The 16,905-nt window shown below is 39.3% G+C and overlaps 1 protein-coding gene across 4 annotated transcripts in view; it reads right to left on the bottom strand.

The window, feature by feature from the left end:
* Positions 1–468: 468 nt before the first annotated feature.
* Positions 469–16,905, bottom strand: part of HECW2 (HECT, C2 and WW domain containing E3 ubiquitin protein ligase 2) — a 330,879-nt gene continuing 314,442 nt past the window's right edge. For all 4 annotated transcript variants that reach the window (XM_019492110.2, XM_019492111.2, XM_059727232.1 and 1 more), the window contains one exon: positions 469–9,293. In XM_019492110.2, coding sequence (XP_019347655.1) covers positions 9,182–9,293 — 112 coding nt within the window. In that variant the 3' untranslated portion in view covers positions 469–9,181. The remainder of the gene's footprint in view (positions 9,294–16,905) is intronic.

Raw genomic sequence — 16,905 nt, 5'->3', positions numbered from 1 at the left:
GCATTGCTATGAAAATGCATATTATCCCAGTGATTTATGCCCAAGAAAATGTTTTCCCATCTGAATTGTTACAAATAAAGTATACGCTTGCAGGGCCTGATCCTCTGCAGAAAGGTAAAAGCATTAATAAAGCAGGAGTACTTCTCATAGTGGTGATTTTTTGGTGTTGATCCTTGTCAATTTTAATGTCGTCGCCTTTGTTTCTAATATTGATTACGTTTAAAATAAGACATATGGGATTGTAAATTCTTTCTGTTTCTGTAATTTTAGTGTTAATTACATTAAACTTTCCAGTCCTTGGGGAGAATGCTATAAGATGATGCTAGAAGGCCATAGGATCATTTGGGTGTTCTAAAGGCTTAAATCTATTGGATATAATATAGAACAATTCACAATTGAGAAATGCTCTTTTTTTAGAAATGAGGCCAAAAACCATTCAGGGACATAGCAGAAAAGTTAATTTCCAAATTAGATTTTATAAGAAGATTTATTCAGATTAAGTGATTTCATGATGAAACATGACTTTAAATAAAATAGAGATCAGTATGAAAATAAAATAAAATTGTACACAGTAAATCTTTCCTTCAAAGCATTTCATGAATTATAGGAAAAACAACACGTCAGGTATCCAACTGAGAAGATAACTATGCAGTTCTGTGAGTTCAACATTATAGTACATTCCTCAAACAGAAGCACTATGAAGTGCCAATCATGTCACACAGAGTACATTTCATTATCTGCTCTCTTTGACTCTAAAAGGAGAATGAAATACAAGTGATACAATGCAAAATAGAGAAAAGATATGCATCATTCTAATGCTTGAAGCATGTTTATCCTCATTTTTTCTGTGTAAGACATGCTAAATTCAGATTAAACTTAATGTAGCTTGTAGAAAGGTAGAAAAAATTGGTATTGCATTTGATATAGTTTTGTGAACACAACAAAAAGTATGGAAAGGCTTAAAAAATACATCACGTGCTCTACTTAAAATTTAGAAATAAATATGCACTCTATATTTTTTACAGTGCCAGAAATCTTTTAAAAACAAAGAACTGGTATAAAATTATATCAAGTAACACTTCGTCAAAAGTGAGGGAGATGCACCTATATACCTGCTTGATTCTGGATGCCCGCATCCCCGTTATAAAATCTTGTAATCTTTGCTAACAACCAAAACTGTGCTCGTGTGAGCCTAGAAAGGCCAAGTTCATTGAACATCGTGGGGTTCCAGGGTTCCTCACAGCACTTTCTGATACTATAATTCCCTCTTCTCCCCAGACCATTTGTTGCAGGTGGCAATGTTCAGCCACCTAAACTGAAGGCCTCCATACATATAACTCAGCAACTGCTGATCCAGGCTCAAGGATGCCTGTGAGGCTGTCATTCCAATCCAGGGAGAAACAGAATACCAAAAAAATGCTCTTAAGATGATTCATGTACTTAATTTACAATACCTTAATTGTTTCTCAGTTCCCATCTGCAATGCTGACAAACTGCAGTTTCCTGAGTGTTAGAGGCTCAGTGCATAACGATGTCCTGCTGCATGGAACTACTGAAACACGACAATCAATCATACAGTCCTTTTTCCAATTTGTGAAACTGACCAGCTTAATTAGCTTGTTGAAGAGGGCAGCTTGCAAGGAGTCCTTTTTTTTTTTTTTTTTAATAATAATAATAATAAAAAAAAAAAACCTACTATAGTCAAGCTTTGTCTACTGGTTTTATTTAGATCACAATGAGCTAAATCCTTAAATCCTTCTCAAGTCCTTACTCAGGATACGTCCCACTGTTGTCAGTGGAGTGCCAGTCAGGATCCATATTGCTGAATCTGATTCAAAGCTCACTGAAGATGATAGAAATACCATCATTAATTTAGTATCACCCTCCTGAAAAGAAATTTTGCAGGAGGCCCAGGTTAGCAGAAAGTTGTCTGTAAAATGTCATGGTTCTTGTAGAAGCAAAGCACAAAACCAACTACTCAATCAATCCATCAGCTAAAGACTGATTAAAAACTAAGTAAGGTTTCAGGATTCAGCCCATGATTTCTCAAATGAAAGTTACCATCAGGAACGATAGTTTAAATAGCTTCTTATCAGATACAGTTTCGCTTACCAACATATTCAGTAATGAGCATAACATGAATTACTTATAAAATAAAATAACTTTTCAGCACCAGAGCAACCTTTCCTTTATTTACAAGGCTCCATTATCCCAATGATAGTTCAATAAACAACAGATTAAGTAAGCCTAATGATCCCTCAGGTTAGATTATAAAGATTTAATACTTCTTGGCTAAAATTATTTTATACTGCAGCTAACCTAGATGTGCGGTACTTTTTCATCAAGTGCATTCTTTGAGATGGCTTCCCAAGGCCTCACTTGACAGTAGTCTTCCCTTTTTCTGTCAGCAACTGCTTATACACTGCACAGCATGCTCTTCAATGTGCGATTCACAAAGGTCAAAACAGCTTCTCTCTTACGCCATTTTCTGTCTCTGCTCTTTCAACTCTACTTTCACTCCAGTACATTATTCCATGACCGCCATTACGTTATTAAGGGCATACTCCAATTTTATTTTTCAGGACCTACCCACTGTAAGTGACTACCATTTTGTATTGTAACAGCTGCTCAACTGCTACAATTACATTTTTGAGCTAGCATGATTTAAAAGGCTTAAGTAGCTTCTACTTCTTGTTCTTTTTAAGAATTAACTAGTTTTAGTTTCAGGCAAGCCAGGACATTAGTTGTAGACAACAGTACAAGAGACTGCAATGTCTCAGGCAACATTACTATATTGTACCCGCCAGCTCCTTAGAGCTGGATTGCATGGTACAATCCTAACATAATGCACTATGCAAACTATCATTTTCCCGATGCTTAATAGCTGATTCAGTGGAGTGCATCAGCAATCGATTATACTCCAGTCAAGAAATAAGAGAGCACACCTCTCTCAGCAATTTCTGGATTAGTGTTAAAATGTCCTGGTGAGCCAAAAGCCTTGATCGCAGTGGATGGAAGTGGGGAAAAATACATACCAACTATATGATATATATATCTACAAATGTTATTTTACTCCCTCCATTCTGACTTTGCCATTATTATGGATGACCAGTTGCTCTCATTTGCTGACTGGATGGGGCAATCATGCAGATGATGTGCCACTAAGATAGAGAAGGCAACCCCAAATAAGGAAGTAGTTTCACAGATTTTAAAACTGAGGTTGCCATTGATGTCAGCACTCTGCTAAATAATGACTTAATATGACTCCTACTTACTTGTGGGGAAGTGAGAGACTTCATGGCAATAAGGATTTTCTAGACATGGTTGAATGTGAAGTTCCTGACTGTACTGAGAAAGAAACCATCCTCTAGAGAAGAATGAAGCATCACTTCCATTTTTCAGTTGTTTTAAATGGGGTGAGTAATTGAAAGAAACACAGCTTGGATGCATGTTGCATTCACTATAATTTCAAACAACTTCCTAGAATATTTTGCACCGGTCAAGCTATGGTGTGATTTAATTACCCTTGGCGTGGAAATAAGCAAGTTAAAACTGCCAATTATTAATTTAAAAGGAGCTATTTCAAGAACACAGTTATTTTTTTCCAAATAATTCCAAAAAGTTTTGCATGACATTTTAAATATGTGCAGATAATACAACAGTGCTGAAGGAGTCCTTTTAATATGTTGCCATCTTTTACTTGCAGCCATGAGGAGTTTTCTTGAGTAAAGCTAAAGGGTTTTCATTATACCACTGGAGCGCTCAACAAAAGTTAGTAACAAGTTAGTCTTAAAATACCAATGGGATACTCTCGCTTGACTAAATGTGTAAGATATGTTCCCTGATTAATTAAAGGGAAATTGCTAAACAGTTTGGATCCAAAAATTAATTGTTGATAAAATTGTTTTAAAAAGAATACTAAAAATGGTTTCAGAAAACTATTTTAAAATGGCAGTAAGATAGTAGCAGGAAGTAAAATTGACCAGACAGAACAGGAAACTTTAATCTTTTTGCATTGTTATGATCTTTTTGCATTGTCCAAGTTGAAATTTAAACTACAAATTATGTGTAAAGTATATTTAATTTTAGCATGTTCAGTTTTAATAATCTAACATTATTACTGAGAAAAAAGGTGGGTGTTTTTTTTTAAAGAAAAAGTGTTCTTAACTGGACAGTGTCATTCAGATAAGTATTTTTTTTTTTGTTAAAATGCCTATATAGTACTATGTATTTTTCAAGAAGGCAAGAGCCATATCAAAGCAGATTTTCTAGTTTCTGTTTGATGCTAAGTGTATTTTACCAAAAGATTAGCTGCTCAGCTACAAATTTAGAGGCCTTTTATTTGTAAGTCAGTCAGCACTAAAAAATTTTGCCACTGGACTGAGTAATGGTGCCATCATCAATTAACAGCTCAAGGAGAAAAAATTAAGTATTGGGTTTGATTAATTATTTTGAAAATTTTGCTTGGGATCAGAAAGTGGAGGAGAAGGGACAGAAATCTACTAGGGAGAGAGGCAGCTTAAAACAGATACTAACCTCTAAGGGTAACCTGAAGGCTGAAGTTATCACTTCAGTGATAGAACTACTTAATGCTTAATTCCCAGTAGTGTTAATGGAAACAAATTCATCATCTTCCCTCAAAATTAATGGCAAAATGAGCACACTCAACTATACTAATGTAATTCAATACAAACAAGCTTTAAACCTTTAAATGAAATTCAAACTGCTTTGCATTGTGTTTTGGAAAATGAAAAGACAAAGACTATTCAAGCACAGCTACTATACCTCTTGTTCACAAAATTCTCTCTGCTGCAGTACTGCCTCTGTGAAAATCTCCATGAACGTCTGTAGTTAACACCACAGAAACTCAGTGAGCATCTGCAGTTAATATTGCAGAGATTACATTTAGCAACCAGATGATACAATTCCTGACATTTAAAATGAAGTGTGGGTTGTCTTTCTTTCGGTCAGGGGAAAGGGGGTTGACTTTGGGAAGGTCTAAAAATGCACAGGAAGTCACACAACTGTTTTTATTCCTATAATTTAAAAACAAGCAAACCACCAGTCTGCTGTTCTCAGTCAGCTTATATCATGCCAGAAACTTTCTTTCAGATGATCTGCCAGAATGCTACTGCTTGGATTTTCAGCTTCTTCTTAAGTTTACATATATTCAGCATATGTTGTCTGACCTGGAATTTACACTGTGAAGTTTACATGGTGCTGGAATGGATTTCACCTTAGATGCCCTCTGTATCTGACCATAAGCAGTAGCTTTCTGGTTTGTCTTGGCCTACAACATATATAATGAAAAATGTTTTTAAAAAATGCAAGAGGAATATTGTTAATTGAAGGGAAGGAGTGGAATTTTAACACTAATGGAGGAAAACCTTTACTTTGCAGACCAAAAGCAGAATTTCTGTTATATAGATATTGAATCTGGGCTGAAAGAATTAATTAATAAACCAAGGGATACCATAGTCTGCTGCTGAAGGCGTTTCTTTAGAAGGATGTCTCATGGTTTAAATGGTTGAGAAAACTATTATGATAAAGTAAGTGGTTCTGGTATGCATGCCTTGAATGAGAAGCTACATGCTACAGTATAAAGTATAACAGACATCTCTGTCTCTGATGGTTGGCATATACTCATTAATCACAAGCTTTAGTTAGCAGAGATGATAGCTACATTCATCTTCAGTGGCAGAGAAGTTGCAAATTACATCCCTCCCTTAAGTTGTGCCTCAGAAGAGTAGAAACATCTTCCCCAGAGTGTCTGCCAGGGAAGGGAGCCTTGCCGCTAAAGTCTGCATGATGTAAGTGCCCTGACAAGGCACTATCTGCCGTTTAGTGCTGGCAGAGCAGGACAGGTAGACACTTCAAGTTAATTACTATAAGGATCCATCATAGTTAATTATTATGAGGACACATCAACATTACACCATTTCTGAACAGAATCCATTACCTAGTTCTAAGAGACTGTTTTCTCCCCAAAAGGAAAGCTTGTCAGCAGCCAGTTAGTAATCCTCCAAAGTGATACAAGTGTTTTAAAATGTGGCTTTTCATATTCTCTTTATCCTGGACCCCCATTCTAGGCATTTTTTTTTTTTTTGTCAAGAGTTAAACTGTACAATTTGCAGAACGGCAGAGTTGCCTTTTTCTGGGTGGAGTGTTGAAGAGGAACGGGTGCTAAGGCTGGTGGATGAGTACCGTTGGCTAGAGCTGTGAGTGTTTGGGTGTGTTAAGCCTTTCTCCTCTAAGCTTTCTATCTTTCACTCATTTATTCAGGGAAGCTTTTCTTAAATATAGCAAGGAGTTGGCTGATCACTGAGCTGTGGGGACTGCAGCATGAAGGCAACCAGGTCCTCACCACCTTCAACAGATTTCCCTAGAGTCCAGCACTGTATGGGCAGGGCAAAACAGGAGGAGGGAGTAGAATTTCTCTCAGCCCTTTAGCTCACTTCCTGGTTCTGGCAAAAAAAAAAAAAAAGCCAAAACCTAGGGACTGCTAAGATTTGCCATCCTTGGTGATTTTTCCAGAGCTTTGACTCCTGAAAAGGGCAGAATACAAAACAAGTTTAGTAGTAAATCTCTTTTTTTAAATAAAAGCTGACAAATACATTTGTTATTTTGGTCTGTATACAAGAATAACTTAATTGAAATTTAGTTTGTGCCAAATAGTACTGTCAATGAGTTTCTGGATAGATGCTTGTAAAATATATTATCCCTCATATTTAGGTGATAGATACTGTAATATTAAAATAGGCAAATTCTGCAGCTCTTAGTCAAGCAGTTGGGGTTTTTTTTGGCTGTAAGCAACTGGAGTTTTAGGCAATGAATTTATCACGTGAAATACGTGCCAGGCTTGAATGACCAGCTGAAAAGGTGAATTAGTCTTCTGTTTATCAGGTTTGGTGATAAAACATATGCATTAACAAGCCATGGGCCTGTAATAAGATACCTTAGCAAAGACTGATTAATTGTGTGTAAAAATATAGTAGAACACTTGGACTTTTCTTTGCTCCTTGGTACTTGCCAAGAGTAATGTAATCTGTGTTTACCTGTATAAGCCCCTGATGTCACTATGCTAAGCAGGAATCCATTCAGTTCTAAAGTCAAAAGATATTTTTATTCTGTTTTTGAGAGTGGGACTTCTTTCACTGTCTGAACACAGGTCTTATTTCCTCTGTCATTCTGGAGGGGCTCAGAATTCCTCAGCCCTCTGCTGTGACTACCACAACAGCACCTACCTCCTCATTGTCAGGGTGGAAAAGCAGAGTTTGCTGAAGGGATCTTTATTGCCATCCAAATATTCACCTGAGTGTGTGGGAGCTCCCACATGAGTAAGTATAGAAAAAAAGCATGTCATCAATCAAAGGCCCCCACTCAAAGAGTTCCCAGAGTGGAAATCTTGAAGTTACCCCCAAACCTAGTTCTCTTACAAAGCAAGACTTTGCAAAGACTCAATGCCATAGAATGACATGGCAAGATCTATGCATGTTCTGGTCATCCACTATCCGATATTCCACTCATTATCAAAAGTTTTGAAATATGATAAATGAGTGTACAAGAACTAATGCAAAGACACAACTACACTAAGAGGCCTGTCGGATGAAAGGTCCTTGTGAGGAATGGATGTAAATGAGCCTTATACACTGTGGCAAACTTAACATAATTAAATTGGTGTATTCATGCATCTTTTGATATACCATACAAAAGTATTCTTTTTTAATTAACATCAATAAGAAAAATACTTATCAGTGAAAATGCAGGTTTAGAAAGACACTACGAACATTTTACATCTTGGAGGTGGTCACTGATAAGGGAGAGTGGTTTCATTACGATTAGAGGTGTAATCTGGAAGTGTTGCCCATGATTTTCCAAATAAGCTATAGTGTTTTATGGTGCTGTACAAATAAAAGTTGCAGGGAAAATATGAAACATCTGTATTAAACTCCATACCTTTAAGTTTACCTGATGGATGCAAAATGAATCAAATGCATTTAAAACAAATGCATATTAAAATACCACATACAGCGAGTCTTACAAAATTATTACTTATGTGCACAGTCCTGATATCTACAGACATGGCACTGTGAAGAAGTTCGGTTCTTAAGAAGCTGTTTTCTAGATACTTGTAAGAATGATGCAGTTTTCTGTCAGTCAGATCATAATGTCCCTTCAACTTTGGTACATTCAGTGCAAAATATTTTTGGGAATTTCTTACCCTTATAAAAATAAAAGGCATTTTTTCCTTGAGAGTGCATAAAGAATAAACACCAGCACAATGTCTGTTTTAAGCATGGAAAGTGAAAGGAACAGAAATAGTTTGCTAGTTTCCTATTTACACTCTAAGGAACTTAATATAATGAACCTATAAAAATAAACAGAAGTCACTGTGTAAGTGTTTTTTTCCTGATATGCTGTGATAAATTGCCAAGTTTTTTAAAAAGTTTCCATGCAGTACGAAGCATAAAATCAGTCATTTTTAAGTTCATTTTATGAGAGCTCATCTTTTGCCATATACACGCCACTTGCATATACGTTTTCACAAACCTCCTGATTGCAAGCCATTGTTGAGACATTGCTTGTTGCTGACATTTCTTCAAATTTGCATTTGCCCCAGAAAGCTGACATCTATGGTGCACACCATGCAGGCAGTCGTACTCTTAGGTATAGCAAGTAATGGATATTCTATTATAGTATAGGGCATAAAATAATGTACCTCTAGGAATCTTTTAAAAAAGAATTCTATTGTTTGACTTAGCTAATTTAGTGGTGGGCTGAATGATTTCACATTTTGACTTGAACTTTACCTTCAAGGACTTTGGTGAAATTCAGTTTAAATATATTTTGTCAGTTCTTGCAGTAACCGTATTATTGATCATATGTGGATACAACTTTTGCTTGAAACATAAATGTAAAAAGTTCGGCAGTCAAGAAAAAACTGTTGATTGCAAGACTGTAGGTTCTCCCTGCACACCAGGCATGCTCCAATCTTACTGCTGAATACTCTGCCACTGTCACAATGCTTGTAAATTGCTTCGTAAGCCCATTCATAGGATCTCATTACTTGAACTGCATTGTAAAACAATTTTCCTCTAGGAAATCAAATAAAAACGTTCATTCATTCTTTGAGAGGCCAGATCCACAAAGGTCCGAGAAGCTGGGCACTATGGTTTGCTCATCACTCAAGTCCAAAAGTACTTGTCTCTTCAACTGCTGTCAACAGTTTCTCATACAGCATGGAGAAGGATGGGTAAGGGGGAAGATCAAGACGATTGAAACAAGTATGAGCCCTGCAAAAAAGGAGGTAATTAAGTACAGGTTATTCAAAAAGTTCAGATGAAATTAAGCAGAAGTACACATGGCCAAATAGTCTTTTTAAAACATTCTGCTCCATAAAACAGTATTTTCCACGGAACAGCATATGTATTTTTCAGTTACAGACTGAATTCAGGAATTATTATTTGTCAGAGTTACTTCTGGTACACAGTAAGAGTCATATTTTTGAAACCGGCAGCCTAAACTTTGCCTGTGAAATATGGACACAAAAAATGTGCCAACTGGAGGCACAATTTAGGCAGTCTATTTTTTTAAAAATGATGTAATTATATACTCTAGAAATTAATGCTCTCTCTCTGCAGTAGGAATCTAATACTGAACTGGTGATCATGGACAGATCATTTCTGCACTAAGAGGGCTTCCATGTTAGATGTAGTGAAATATTAGAAAATGCACTTTACAGGGGTGATCCTGGGTTGGCACAGAGTAGACAAATTAGTCTCTTCTACTGCTCATTTACTGTTAAAGGGCCACATCTCTAGCTAGTGTAAATTGAGGTAGCTGTCTTGAACTCAGTGTTGTTATGATCATTTACAGCAGTTGAGGATCTTTTTCGTGACTCAGTGATTCAGTGACTCCTGTTTACAGAGAAATGTTTTTAGTAGTTACGTAAAAGTACATTATAATGCTCTCTTGCTTTCTTGGTGGGACAGGAGTATGGTTTTTTCTTAGTTTCCACAGCTTGCCTATCATAATCTCTAGGCAAATTGTGAAGAGGCCCTTGAGTCCTCCTACGGCTAACAGGCAAGCACAAACCTTCAATGTGAGTAGAGGATGAACCACAACTACCTGACTTTGCTATAGAGATTTATAGGCAAGTAGGACATTCCCTGTCATCTTTGAAATGATCCTACTCCAGTGAAATGAATGGCACAATTCCAAATGATGAAATAGTAGGATCTCTCATGGAAAAGGTGCTGAGAGGACAATTCTGAGAAATTTTCCTTTCCACCTTCAAACTTGCCTTGCATGAGCCTCATTTTAGACATTTATTTTGTAGGGTGAAGGTCTTTTTGAATTTGTTTGGCCCTCTAAAGGGCAGGACTTTACATTTGCATTATCTTTTTCCAATGAAACACATGACCCCATTGTTTCTCTGGAGAAATCTGAACAGCTGTTTTGGATTTGTAACAAACTCTTGGAAAACAAGAAAATTTCCAGCCTCCAAATGAAGAAAAACAGAGACCATTATATTAAATGCCTGTCAGATGGTAACTACCAGGACAGATCATAAAGAGAAGAAGAGGTGATTTGCCTTAACTCCTTTATGAGAGGGAAGTGAAGAGGTCATTACAGGCCGCTGATGAAGGTCAAACACTAATCTAACAAACAACTCTATAGTGCCATGAAATACCATACTTTGGGAAATGCAAACACAACACAGGGCCAGGTTATCAGTATAAAAATGAGAATAAACTTAAAAGTGTACTGCAGCATTTTGCAGTTACATAATGCATTTTACTCCATCCCAGATTAATAGATTTAAGAGTACACAGACAGAATAAAAATGTTTTTCAGCAGTTGAAGTTCTAGGGACCTGGTACAGGGGCTTGTACCCCATCTCCTCCAGATCTGCGTCACTGATCTCCCCAGCTGTTTCTGTGGCCCCTTCCCCCATTCCAAGAAATTTATGGAGAGTGGATGGCTATCTGGCATGACTTAAAGGCTGTATTAGCTTTCCTGAAGAGTCCCTCTAAGCTTGGGAGTGCCCTTAAAAAAAGACCTGATTCCAGTCGCAACAAGAGGATGGCAACTGGGGCAGAGTTACTAAGGTAGCTGGTTGGCCCTAGACATGCAACAGTTCCCAGGGTTCAGGGGATCATAGTGGGATTTGTGCCCTAACCCACTGGCTTCTGCTGTGTGGGGCTGTCTTCTCTGTCTGACATTCCCAATGGAGAATCTGAGGAAAAACTTTATGAGGGTAACTTTATGGAGTTTCTCTTTCTATCTGGGCCATTATCATCCGCCTCATAAAATCTTCCCGGCTGTAGAGCACACAGATTTCCTCTTCACTTCTGAAAATGCATAACTTCAAGCACCACTTGGAAGTGAGGTGTTTCTTTGAAACAGAGAGCCACTTGTTGGAATTATGCAGCATGTGATATGTGCTGTAAAACCACAAACTATAAAAGTCATGACGTACGAATTTGTAAGGGATTCATCACAAAATGGCCTAATGTTCATCTTACACATTGCTTAGAACTATTAGTGAAAAGAGAATTGTTTGACTTTTGAGGATGATTTGTCACAGCACATTAAGAATGTGACCAGCATCTTTAGAGAACTCGAAGAAAAAATGAAAAGAAAAAAGACCTTGCTCCTATTCATGTGCTTCTCTCCTATTCTGAGAATGGGCTTTGTCACTGTGCCAGGAGAGGAAATGTTCCTTGGCCAGTCTTCTCCCACCAGGTCTTTTCAGACTAACTGGCTGCATCTACACATGCACTTTACTGTGGAGTAGACTAATCATCTGCAGAGTAAAGTGTCACTATCTACATGTGTGATGGTATTAGGCTGCAATAAACTAATTAACACAGCAGTAAGATAGTACTGTTGGGGACAATACTATCTTACACTGGGATAATTTACTGTGATTATACACATGCATAGATGCTGACTGCAGCTGTAAATTGTGCCTGGTCAGCCCAGTCAGCCAGGGGCCAGACTCCTGCCTGCCACCTAGCCACATGGCTCTGCACTTTCAGTACTCTCATGCCCCAGCCAGTCCCTCCACCACCACCCCCACCAGAGTTCGGGGCGGATCCCCCCAGCTGTGTCCCCTGCCAATCTGGACCTGCTCCACCCCAGCTCAAATTGCTGCTTTCCTAGGCGCACATGCAAACGCTGTGCCCGGGAGTAGTTTCCTCTGGCTCAAACTGCTCTGTAGTTTAATACTCTGCTTTAAATGCACATGTAGATGCACCCACTGTTTACTATGTTTGTCTTTCTAAACTCACATTTTTCTGATGAAGGTAAAAATTATCTTAGTTTCGAAAGTCTTGATATCCAATTACTTTCCCCTTTACTAGGGTTAACATAGTAGTCAGACACACTGACTCTTGGTCCAAAGTCCAGCATGTTAGCAATAACAGAAGAATGTTGTTTGCATGCAAACACTGGCAGTAGCTGTTACTACAGAACAGAAACCTACGTAGAACATGCCCAACTTTTAAGCATTTAAGTGAACTGAAAGAGTAATAGTCTATCTACTGATTTCTGATTTAGCCTGCCGCACAATATGAAAAGCAAGCTGGAAGTTGAAAAAGCAATGACAGAAGCTAGACAGCTTACAGAAGTACTGTTATTCAGTTCAGTTGGACTGGTTATAAGAGGGTCCAGACTGAGGAAACAATGAAACCATACAATTAACATATCTGTGTTTACAGATAAGTAACTGCTTGGACCACAGTCACCCATCTCAGAAATTGTTATCTGTATTAGGCTCTCTCAGCTTCACAAAACAAGAACAGGAAAAGGCCATTTTATCCGTCTATTTGCCCTCTCTGGCATGAAAAAGCAAAACAAAAACACTGATTTTCTGAATGCCTTACACTGAGTTGTACCAGATTCCATAAACAGTTCCACTGAAATCAGTGCAAGTATTCTCATGGTAAACAACTGCTGGGTATGACTGAGGGTATCTGACTCTGTCCCTAAGGTCCTTACACATGTTCATTTAAAGGTACTATGGAATATAGGCCCTGATCCCAACAATCACACCTCCTGCCATGCCATACATGCATGGCAGGAGGCACAATTTTAGAATCAGGGATCAGATCCCAATCATGCCCTTTCTGCTTGCCAGTCTGGGATCATGATCTCAGGCTCCCTGTCCATCAGCAAGCTGAAAGCAAGGAGGCTGCAGCACAGTGTGACCTAATGCAGTTCCAGGGCCAGGGCTGACAGTTAGCTGGTTGTTGGCACTCGCCCTGGGGCAGCCTCAGACATACCACGTGTTCAATTTAAGACACTATGCAAACCAGCCATAAAAATATTCTGCATCATATGTGGAACCTTTTTATGGCTGGCTTGCCATTTATGGTACCTTAAATTGGGTGCATGTATATCAACCCTTCCCATTTATGCTGCGATTAACATGTTAATTGCAACTTAAATGTAACATGTAGAGGGGACCTAAATTAATACAAAAACCCAAAATAACCTAGAATCATTTGGAACCTCAGAGCAAAATTTTCAGGTGGCCTCTGGAAATGCAACCACTTTTACAGGACTTGTAATGGAAGCCTTTTGAAAGTTTGTCACTGAGTGTCCTTGTTTACTTGAGTAGTCTCATCCAGTGCTGCAGCCAGTGCAGTCAGGGCCTCTCAGGATACTGTCAGACATTAAGGCAGTTACATGACTGGTGTCTGAGGAATGCTATGTCCCATGCTCCAAATCTTGCTACCTACCATGCCATATGTACATGATAGATCATGCAACTTTGGGAATGGTGCATACAATTCCTCTGACCATAACTGTGTGACTGCCAACTGCCAGACAACATCCTCCAGTGATAGAGCAGGGGGGCAGCAGGTTCAAGGACCTGTATGAACCCCAAGCCCAGTTCCACCAATTGGGCACAGAGCAGCTTTGTTCTGGACCCTAGCCCTGACCAATGCTGGACAGTGATGCTCAGCTAAGCACCAGGATTCAGCACCAGGCAGCCCCAGTCCCAGTTCAGACCCAGGGCTGCCCCCCTGATCCTGACAACCAGGTAGGGGAGGGCTATATGCTAGAGCCTGGAGCTGCCCTATGCCCTTAGGTTCACAAGACCTAGCACCTTAAAGAGTCTTAAAGATAGAGAGCTGCGGGACATGATTCTTTGAGCTGCCAGGTCCTGGCAAGCCCATATCCTGATAGAGATAATCAGCTGGAACCCCCAATCAGGTTTCAGACCAGGGGATACCCAGGGCCCAATGCTGACAATTAGCTGACTGTCAGCATTAAGATGATGGTCATGCCACACATTCAGCTTATGGCACCGTACAAAACAGCCACACATATGTTATACATTTTTTGAGTAATATCTTTGTGGCTGGTTTGTCATTTTATGGTGCCATAAATTCAATAAATGTGTGGCATACAGCTATTTATAGTGCAATTAACACATGAAACATGCCAGAAATATGATGTGTGCCAGGGACCTCAGTGTTTACACAGTAAAGTCTTTGAAGGAAATGAGGAACAGGCTGAAGGACCTTTTAGAAAAGCCAATACTTTTCATTCTCTTTAGACTGAAGTTTAACTTTCCCATTGTAGGCCATCTGATTTCCATGAGACTGAGAGGTGGGAGTAGCTAACCCATGGTGACTGCACTTGTTTAATTTGTTTTTCATTTGTGTAAAAATATTAATGGGACTGACTTTCTCCAAAGCAAAGGAATTTAAAGATCAATGGCCAATTTTGCCCCACAGGCATTGGGATAAGCAGCTGGTACCTACTTTCTACCAATGGCACTGGCTAAATGGATCATTATATAACTCCAAGCAGTTAATAATGATGCGTATCTCTGAAACATGGCAGAATGAGGAAAATCAATGGGATGCTGCAATACCAGGATATAAATATACAGGACTGATGGAGTAGGCCGTTCTGGTTGGAAAGTAGCACTGTACATGAAAGACTGCATCAAATCAAATAGGTCTGATTTTTCAACTGATAAGACAGGCATTGTACAAACTTTGTAGATACAAATCCCAGGTTTCAACAGAATAAAAGTACATCTGGGAATGCGCTGTCAAACTCCATACCAAGACGGCAGCAGCAAGCTAGAAATGCTAAAGGGAAATGGGAGAGGCTGTGACAGCAGAAAACACAATAATAATGAGGGACTTCAACTATCTACAAATAGCCTGGGTCAATCTAACATCAGGCCAAGATGCAGAGACCAAATTTCTTATAAATGACTGCTTCCTGGAGCAATTGGTCCTGGAACCTACCAAAGGAAAGGCCATTCTTGACCTAGTCCTAAGTAGTACACAGGATCCGGTGTAAAGAGTTAGTGTTACTGAGCCACTTGGCAATAGTGACTACAGTGCAACTGAGTTTGACATCCACATAGGAGGGGAGACAAGAAAATCTACCACAGTAGCCTTCAACTTTAAAAAGGGAGACTACAGCAAAATGAAGAAGCTAGATAGATGGAAGTTAAAAGGAGCCCCTAAAGAGGTAAGGAACTTTCAGGTAACATGGGAACTGCTTAAGAACACCATACTGGAGGCACACAGCAAATGCATACCACAAATAAAAAATAAAAAAAAAAGGAAAGTGGACCAAAAGAAAGCCAGCATAGTTTAATGGTAGAGCTGCAGAGGCAATAAGCAGAAAAAAGGCTTCTTTCAAAAAGTGGATGTCAAATCCTAATGAGGAAAATAAAAAAGAGCATAAATACTAGCAAGGCAAATGTAAAACTGAAATAAGACAAGCTAAGAGAGAATTCGAGGAAAAGCTTTCTAGAAACACAAAAGGTCACAATAAAGATTTATTTAAATACGTTTGAAGCCCAAGACCTGCCAGGGAATCAGTTGGGCTGTTGGATGATCAAGGTGTAAAAGGATCATTAAAGAATGACAGGGTCACTGCCAAGAAACTAAATGCATTTTTTGTATCTGTCTTCAGTGTGGAAGATGTTAGGGAAATTCCGTCACCAGATGCACTCCTCTAGCAACAAGTCAGTGGAGTTGTTCCAAATTGAGGTGTGCATAGATGAGATTCTAAAGGAAATTGATAAACTAAACAGTAGTAAATCACCAGGACCTGATACCTGTGGGGGCACTGCTATGCAGAGCCACCCATCTCACTGTGCTAAGCCCAAAAACCTTGCTTTGGGAGCCTCCCACAGGGTGCCTGACTACCGCTGGCTGTCCCACTTGTAGGAGAAAACCCACAAGCCTGGGGTAATGCTGCCACCACCCAGTCTCTGGTCTCTGTTAGGGCTTTGTGCAGCCCAGGACACACAGACCCTGCAAGATTTGGGGGAGCTTTGCCCACTGGTAATATTTCTGGGTGCCTCTTTCAGCCCAAAGCACCCCCAGATAACCTCAGGTATAACTGAGGGAACATACACAGGCAAGCTCTCCAGCCAGGCCAGGAGCAAAAGGCTTGCCTCTCAACCCTACACTGAAACAGCCAGGCACACTGTAACCCAATACCTTTATTGATTGGGGGCTGAGGGAGACCAAGGAAGTCAGAACACAATTTGAGCAAGCATAATCAATCAAAGTCCTACACAGTCTTGGATGTAGTAGCCCTTTTAAAACACGTCTGCCTAGACATAAATCCTAACTCCTGGCTAATTACCTAGTTTTTACTTACAGGAATTCATCCAGGCTGCAGCCTTCCTTTCCCCTGGGCCTGAAACAGCAGGAGGGAAGAGGGAGCAGGCCTGGACAGTGGGGCCTCGGGCTTTGTCCCCACCCGCTCCCTCCCCCCCCCGTTATTCTTGACAGGCAATTGGCTAGTTCAGTAATGAAAAGCAAAGGTGAACAAACATTAAAATAACACTATGCCTATGATGTTCTTTGAAAGAGGTTATATATACCAAGAAGTGAATATCAGATTTGATTA

The sequence above is a fragment of the Alligator mississippiensis genome, chromosome 4 (assembly GCF_030867095.1).
Source record: "Alligator mississippiensis isolate rAllMis1 chromosome 4, rAllMis1, whole genome shotgun sequence".
NCBI classification, from domain to species: domain Eukaryota; kingdom Metazoa; phylum Chordata; order Crocodylia; family Alligatoridae; genus Alligator; species Alligator mississippiensis.
The sequence above is the reverse complement of the archived record's forward strand: the minus strand, read 5'-3'. Positions and strand labels throughout refer to the sequence as shown.